General features: G+C 43.3%; 1 protein-coding gene across 1 annotated transcript in view; it reads left to right on the top strand.

Moving 5' to 3' along the window:
• The first annotated feature begins 1,945 nt into the window (after nt 1-1,945).
• Nucleotides 1,946-8,708, top strand: part of GFRA1 (GDNF family receptor alpha 1) — a 147,747-nt gene continuing 140,984 nt past the window's right edge. The window contains exons 1-3 of the mRNA XM_082002537.1: nt 1,946-3,081; nt 4,179-4,481; nt 5,831-5,914. Of these exons, the coding sequence (XP_081858663.1) occupies nt 3,042-3,081; nt 4,179-4,481; nt 5,831-5,914 (427 nt within the window). The 5' untranslated portion in view covers nt 1,946-3,041. The remainder of the gene's footprint in view (nt 3,082-4,178; nt 4,482-5,830; nt 5,915-8,708) is intronic.

Raw genomic sequence — 8,708 nt, 5'->3', positions numbered from 1 at the left:
GGATTATGACTCCAGCCACAGAGTGGCTTATGGGTTTTTGTCTGGTATCTTTTAAAATTCTTAAAAAAGCTGAAAGTGATTTGTAACTTCGATTTGCAGCAGAGTATACATAAGCAATACTAATAGTGCGTGGCACTTCAGGAAAGCTGCATACCTTGTGTGTTAGTGTGACACCAGTCCAACACACAAGTGACATCAGTGATCCTTTAGGAAAGGAGTGAAGTACTTGTGTTGTCTCAGTGCTTGCAGGACATGGAAATTAGTTTAGTAATGAAGGGAAAATATGGCCTCCAGACATTATTTGGAAAATACTGAAAATAAGTTGACAAAAGTTATAAATACTTCCATCTCTGAAAGAAAAAAAAATTGGTAATTTCTGCTGTGGAACAAATGTCTTAGTGTTTTGCAAGAAGCTTTCTCACACCTACAGTCCTGTTAAGGAGTGTGCAGTGATTGGACAATCTGAGAAATGGTATGTAGCATGGACTTTCTCCTTGGATTTTTTTTTTTTTTTGCAAGAGATTGTTGCATTTTAAAACTTTTTTTGGATTAAGACACTTTAACATTTTTTTGCTTTGGGTGATAGTTTTCCAGGGATAAGTCAAAATACCGACAAGAGGAGTGTTTAGTGACAATACTCAGAATTTTGGATGCATGCTTTCAGCCATCTTGTTATTTCTGAACTGTCAGTAACATTTTATTTGTTTTTAACACTTAAAACACGATTTCAGTTTCACGGTAGTAGTAAACACCCCACAAAAGCTGTGTTTAATACCAGCAAAAGTAGCTATTAATGCAGAGATTTGCAGTGTGTTGCTTTTGTACACCAAATAATACTCTGTGTGTTTATGATATGTATTTAGGGTATTAATGCATGAATGGTTTTGTAAATAGTGTCCTGGATTTCAGTCTCAATTTTCACTTGCCTTGCTCTGCTGTGAATGTTGTAGCTATTCCTGACTTAGATTTGTAAATAACAGAAGATTAGCACTACCTGTGTATTAGACATACAGATAACTTGCATACACAGCTTCTCTTGTGCCACAATGGTGTCAAAATTACCGGTGAAGTACTAATCATCTCTCTGCATTACCCAATTCAATTTGTGTTGAAGTGTTTGGAAGGCCAACTTGTTTCATTTTATACCAGCTACTTCAAAGACTGAAGCTGTCTTGAATCATCAATGCCATCACCAACTTAGCACCTTCTAATTACCTTGAAATACTCTGGAAATCTGGTCGTTGTCTTTGTTTCTCCAAATATATCCTTGTACATGCAGCAGATAATAGATCTTGTGACCATGTAATAGTGTATGCCCCTTCATATTACACGACCAAAACACAAACAGTTGTGACTTCATCAGTTGCAACTTGACATCACTATTATGACTTCATGGAGAGAACCAGTAATCTCGACGGTTTTGCCTTTTTTTTTTTTTTTTTTTGGTAGAAATACGTATCTGTCAAGAAAAAGCGGCACGGGAGGAAAACTAACTAAATAAATAAAGTTTCCACTCGGGTCCTGTGAATGTCGTATTCTCTCTATATCCTGGCATATGCTAAGCTTTTAAATAAGTGTTTCTGAAGTACCTCACAACAGTTTGCCTCCATCTGCCATCCAGTTTTCGCTATAAAAGTGGCCAGCCTGATCATCTCCGATCCCATGAGACGAGACAAACTCCTTTAGGCAAAATTTATTGTGAGGGGAAGCAAATTCCTGAAGTCAAATGGGCCAAATAGCTTGGTGAGAAAATTGCCAAGTAAAGTAATACCGATTTTTTTATTAAAAAACCCCACCACATTTCGTTGCAGCTAGAACATAAAAACACCGGATCAAATTTTCCGCGTACGAAAACGGGGAAACCTGGGAACTGGCGCTATTTTAGGCTCATTGCACCTCGCTGGGTTTTGGGGAGCGCTACATAGTAGCGACTGTGGGAAAACCGCTCGGCAGCTCTCTGCCGGAGCCATCTGCCGCGGGGCCGGGACATGCGTTCGCCGTGCTTACTCAGGAGCCGAGTGGAAGCCGACACCCTCCGCTCGGCCCCGGCCGAGGGCGGGCCCGCACCGCGCCCAGCACCGCGGGCCCGCCTCCCGCGGCCGGCTCCGCAGGCGCGGAGCCTGCCCCAGGGAGGGCTGCGGGGCAGAGACGGGCGCGGCCGCCCCTCGGGACCGCGGCAGTTCGCCCCGGGCTTCCCCCGCGGGGGGGCGGGCGGAAAGCGGGGTCACCCCCCCCTCTCTTCCGCAGCTCGGGCAGGTGACGGCGGCTCCCGCTCGGAAGCGCTCCCGCAGCCCCAGACCGCTCCGCTGGGGCTCCGCGCCCTCTCGCGGAGCTTTCTTCTCCGCCCCGCCCGTTCCAAATTCCGCCTGCCAAACTTTCCCAGCCGGCAGCGCGGCACCTGACCCGGCGGCGAGCGCGCACCGCGCAAGCTGCGCGGCCCCCCGCGCACCGCCTCCCCGCCCCGGCGCAAGCCAATGAATAAAGTTGTGGGCTAAGAGGGGTGGGCGGTAAGAGGCTAATTCCTCCAGGGGTGCGGGCAGCCCTAGGGCGTTCAGCGAGGGGCTGTCAGCGGCTCGGCCCGGCTGCGGGGCTGGGGGCGGGCGGGAGCCTCGGATCTCGCCGTCCCCCACCCCGCCTCGCGTGTGCGCTCGGTCCCTCCCTGGGAACAGGCGCTGCCCACCCGAGGAGGCGACCGGCGCTCCTGCCCCGCGCCCGCTTGCTCACTCACACAGACACAGACCCGTGCGTGCGCCTCTCTCGCTCCCTCGCTGAAGTCAGGGCTTGTGCTTTCAGCGTGCTCAGACCTGAAATCTAAGGGAAAAAGCTCAGCGTTTTGCGTGGCTGCTCCTGTGCCGGTGGTGGTAGCGGTGAAGAGGAGAGAGGTTGTGTGTGTGTGTGTGGTTTTTTTTTTTTCCTCCCCTTGAATTCAATGGATCTGAACTTGGAGTCTTTGGACCTCGGCGGTTTTGGAATATCTACATGCTGATCCTCTTTGTTGTGGCACATCAGCTCGTTTGGGGAAACCATCCGAAGACCGCAAGATGTTTCTCGCTATTTTATACTTCGCTTTACCCTTAGTGGGTAAGTTGCTGGCATCTGATTTCACTCTGTACATCGCTTCATAAAGCAAAGCGTAGGGTTTATGGGATCGGACGCCTGACGGTTGTCAGTCTATTGTTTAGGCAGAACAGTGAAGTTTCCAGTAGTTTTTACGGCTCTGCCTCACATCAGTTAACCCAGTCTACGTTTAAAGCTCTGGGAGATCACAGACTTAGATACTTGCCTGCGTAGCCTCTTGTTAAATTGGGTTCTCGCAAGTTACGGGGAAACTTTTAGTTTTAATAAAATAACGGGTGCTTGGGGAGGGTGGGGGGGGTGACGAGAGCCAGCTGAAGGATTACATCTTCACCTGAACCTGGCAGCCTGCCCGGCTGCGAGTGGTTCGCAGCACAAACTGCTTTCCTTTCCACAGGAGATATTTGCGTTTCCATCTGCGTGTGTCTGAGGGAGCGTGACAGGGGGCACGATGGAGAGGAGAGGGTTAATGTAATTTGCTTTGTTCTCCTGCAAAAGCATCATACGTGGAGAGAAATGGGGGGGGGGGAAGTCATAAATTCTACCTTTATACATGTAGAATAAGGAAAAATGTGTACAGCCTTTAAAAAGTGACTGACGCAAAACGAGGCTAATATCAATCAGCGAGGATACTTATCTCTCTGTGCGGGTTGTTCGTGGATGTAATTGAAATTACAGCAAAGCTTTTGTGGAAAGTGAGGCCGAATATTTAACCCCTCAGTTAAACACTCGAATGGAAAGGTTATTTGTTTCACCAAAGTGGATCTAAGGAGTAAGGAACGCTTGTGTTGTCAGGCACGTTTACCCCCGTGTTTCCCCCCCCCCCCCCTTTTGTGTTTTCTCATAAATCAACCAGTGGGGTTAAAACGTACCGTTTCCTTGGACTCCCACTAAAGTGGACCTAAGACTGTGAAAAATCCGAGTGTTTTTTCCCAAGGTGTAGCATGAAGCCCGGCGGTTCGCAAGGTGCTGCCCGTGGGGCTGGCTGCATGTGCTGCGTGGGGAAGGTGCCTTGTGCTTGCCAGACGCCTGCTCTGGAGCCCTGGTTAACCCAGCCTCACTCCTCAACGAGAGTTTTGTCGGTTTGTGTCTCCTCTCTCCAGATGTACTTTTGTCCGCAGAAGTGAGCGGGCTGCCGGGAGGGGACCGCCTGGACTGCGTGAAAGCCAGCGATCAGTGTCTCAAGGAGCAGAGCTGTAGTACTAAATACAGGACGCTGAGGCAGTGTGTAGCCGGCAAAGAGAGCAACTTCAGCCGGGCGACAGGCCTGGAGGCAAAGGACGAATGCAAAAGCGCCATGGAAGCTCTCAAGCAGAAATCTCTGTACAACTGCCGCTGTAAGAGGGGCATGAAGAAGGAGAAAAACTGCCTGCGCATTTACTGGAGCATGTACCAGAGCTTACAGGGTACGGTGCAAAACACGGAAACGTTACACTCCCCTCATACAGTGTGTGGTTGGTGGGGGTTTTTTTGGTTGGGTTTTTTTGGGTGTGTTTTTTTTTTTTTTTTTTCCAGCCCTTCACATCCGCAGCTAGCAACTGAGGGTAAAGCGAGGGTCTGACCCCATAATTCACATTGTGCTCTTCAGCTGCAAACTAAGGACCTTTCATCTGACTCAAGAACAGCTGCTGCTCTGTCTCCTGTTGTTGAGAAATCCACAATGAGGGTTTCCTCCAAGGGACCCAGCTGACCTTTCTAAATCAGAGTCAAAAGATAAGGGCACTAGCAAGTGCAAGAGCTACAAAAACAAACATCTGGAGACACTTTCCTAATCATATGTAAATTCCTTAATTAGGATTCACCTAACAACATCACAGGACTCTGGAACTAGTTGCTTAGCTCTTTGCTGAAAGTTAAATGTAATGTGAAGGGGAGCATTGTTTTAAGGAAAAGTTTATTCTTTCCTTTCCTGTATTTACCAGCAATATTCCCTGGGCATGCTGAGGCAGGAAAAAAAAAAGTTTGTGCTTCCTAGAGCCTGTAGAAGTGCCAGTTTGAAGGGATATGACAGTGATTGACTCGGGACTTCTGTTCTTGATGTCACTGGCAAATTTCCCATAGTCTACTGAGAACAGTCAGGTCCTTATATGAGATACATCATTTTTAGCCCTGTTTTGCTCTGGCTTTGGAGTTGAAGATGCAGTCTTTCACTTCAGCGTGGTCCCCATTTAACTCTTTTTCTGTAGCTGCTTCTGGAAAAAGGGAAGTCATCCCTTTGTGTTCATTTATCCAGGCATCAACTGGAACGTTTTGATGAGCCAATATATATTTTTGTTCTAACTTTCATAGTAAATTACACTACTCTTGGACATTTTCTGCATCATAAAAAGTTTCCTATGCTACAGCATCTTGTTAGGAGTATTTTATTCCAAAGATGCTAGTTGTTAGCTGTTGCCTGGGCTCCTCCTCTGAAAAAGAGCCCTGCTGTTGGGGTGAATGAAGAGGGACATCCTTGCTGCAACTTCTCTTCTGCTGGCATGATATGGGACAGTCCCTGTGATGTCATAGGCTGTCTGCAAATTATGACCTTATCCATGGAGGAAGGAGAGAAAAGAACTAGTGACAGGGATAAACAACCAGCTTCTTTCAGGTGTTTTCATAAATAATACTTTGAGGAGAAATAGCTACATTAACAGCTTAAAGGGGAGTACCTTTTGCTGTTACAGAGCAACTTCATTTCAGAGTAAAAATAAACAACAAAATCTTATCCTAAATTCTCATATAAGAAAAAAATCCAAATATTTTTTGTCTTTAGGAAATGACTTGCTTGAAGATTCCCCTTATGAACCAGTTAACAGCAGACTATCAGACATATTCAGGCTGGCACCAATTGTATCAGGTAAGCAGACTTAAAATTCTTTAACTGAAACATGATTACAATCTGCTGCTTTGTAGTTGAATTATGGAACTTTCAAGAAATGCTCTTAAAAAAAAGAAATGTTAATGGCTTTCTGGATTTAGGAAGTTCATGATACAGTTGCACAAAAGAAAATACGAACTGGTTTAGAAATAATAACTAAAACTGAAAGAGTGGCAGGATGGCAATTTGTATTCTTTTTGAGTTATTCTTGACAATAAATGCTAAATTTTCCTGTAGGTGGCAATCTGATTCCCTGCGTTCCTAATTTAACAATCAGTTCCTTTTTGGGAATGTGGTCAGTGCAAGTTACCTCCCATTGACATTAAAGAAGATGAGAAGATAAATCTTTCAGATGTTTGCATAAGCAAATGCTTTATAGTTTCATACATTTTTGTTTAAAAAAGAAACTTCGGAATTAAGGCTTGTCTTCTTTCCTGGAACTGCTGCCTATTTAAAGAGCCTATTCACAACTTACTACATTTTCTAGTTTTTCTCTGAACATTTCTTGTTGCTCTGTGGCTGTCTTTCTGAACTTGCTTGTAGTAATTTGCATATGTTGCTCGGTAGTTAAACTATGCTGTTTGTTTTTGTCAGCCTAAATTATACTCGTTTTGGATCATATTTATTGAAACAAGGATTTTTGGAGCATTCACAGGGGTTACAGGTTGGAATTAATTTTCTTTTTTGGAGTTTCAGAAAGTTTTATGAGGATGCAGTCTGTACTCAGGACCCTTATTTGGTTAGTTATATACAAAATTTGAATCCGCACAGTATAGTGTGTAAGTCTGACAGTGTTGAAGCTGTAGTTAACTGACATGCTATCGATAAGCATTAGTAGATCGCTCTTTAAAAGAAGGAAAAGACCAGAGAGAGCGGCTTGACCACTTTTCAGAAGTACTTACACTTTTTAGGACCTTAAGTCTCATTAAAAGCCAGGGGGACTTAGGTTGTTAAGCATTTAATGGTACAGATTTTCAAAAGCGTATAGATGTATAAAATGTAGATAACTGCCCATGGGGATTTTCAGAAAGGACTAAGTGATTTAAATAGGTGTTAGATGCCCAGGCAGTTTTAACAATTCTAAGTGCTTAATGCATCTTTGGGTATCTTAATGCCTTTGAAAATCAGCCCTTTAGTCACTTCTTTGAAAATCTTTTGAAAGCATTATCCTAGTTTGGTGAGCAAATCTGTTGGAGAGATAGTAGAAAACAAAAATTAATTTCTGAAGAATATTTATTTATTTATCTATAATTTCTTAAAAACCCAACTTAATACAAAACCAAGCCAAAATCAATGCAGAGGAGGTCCAGGCTGTTTTCTTAAAGTTTATTGTCAGCCTGCTGAGGGCTAAATTCTAACCTACTTCAGCAGTTTTATGATCTCCATTGAAATATCCTATGTACATTCTGCCTTCCTGTTAGTTTTGAGATTCTCTATTTACTTGCAAAGTAATTATCTTGAAAATGTAATAATTTTTTTTCCTACCTATTCTGCACAAAAATGAAATAAGACATAGTTGCCAACAAGTGACATCCATCCTACCACCGTCACTTAAGAAGCTGGTGGACTGGTTAGGACTCATTCTGTGTTACTAGTGCACCCCAAGCCGCCGTTCCCTTTGTCAGGAGTGTCAGGGTTACAGGGATCGGAGGCCTAGGTTCACAGGGAGCAACAAATAGAAGTCGTAATACAGTGAAAAAACACCAGTATTTGGGACTATTGTCAGCTGAAAGAAAAAGATTAGCAAAAGCATTTTTCTTATCGTCATGGTTACTACAACATGTTACATTCGTTAAAGCTGCCTAGACTTACAGTTTTTTGCAGGGCTCTGCAAATACCCCAAACAGCAGAACTTGGTAAGATTTTTATATCTTGCTTAAAACAAAGCGAAACACCCCTGTGCAAGCAGTGTTGGCAGCGGTTTCGTAACTGGCTGCTAATGTTGTCATTGTTTTCATAGATGTTGCTGCAGTGTTAACTCTCATTAAAGTTACTTGGGTGTAATTAAAAGTGGCGATTAACCCTTTCATCTCACAAAGGCCATTCTGTGGTACTGTATGACTTGGTATATATCAAGATTACATTACATGTTACATTACATATACATTACATATATCAAGTCTCATTACAGAGACGGTGGAGAAAATAACAACAGTTGTCTTTCATGGTACATAAAAGGAAAAAAACACCAGCTAAGATGACTGTTTTGTGTGTTATGTACATCTGTTTAGCGTATGTAAGTCTAAGAAATGGAGAACAGTTTTTAAAAGCTGTTAAAGTTGATCGAATTCCATATTGAAAGATGTTCAAAGTTTCCACAGGGGATGCAACAGGATGCCACTTTCTTGATTAATTGTTCATGATTAATTGTTCAAGCATCAACATGTTGATTTTAAAAAAAATAATTCAGGAATATATTGCTAAACCTGTTACTAAGTTTGTAGTTTCTCTCCAGTTCTTACTACGTAAATGGAACAATTGACGTAGTCGTGTTACTAAAGTGGAGCTTTGTTTTTTATTTTTAAGTGGTCTGCGTTACTTATACTGGGGCTAGTGGTGTAGTTAGTTTTTCCTTCTAGTGCTAGGCTAAGTGTTCTATATAAAATCTAAGGCAATATCCAACAACACAGAAAAAAAAAAATCTAAACCCACAAAATTATTTATTGTAGTACTGGCTGTTAAGCCCAGGATATCATATATTTAGGTATGAACAAGCATGAATTTTGCATTTGAATCACTACTAAATTTGCAAGGAAACTGTAATTTATTGGGG

The sequence above is a fragment of the Phaethon aethereus genome (assembly GCF_964289735.1).
Source record: "Phaethon aethereus genome assembly, chromosome: 7".
NCBI classification, from domain to species: Eukaryota; Metazoa; Chordata; class Aves; order Phaethontiformes; family Phaethontidae; genus Phaethon; species Phaethon aethereus.
The sequence above is the reverse complement of the archived record's forward strand: the minus strand, read 5'-3'. Positions and strand labels throughout refer to the sequence as shown.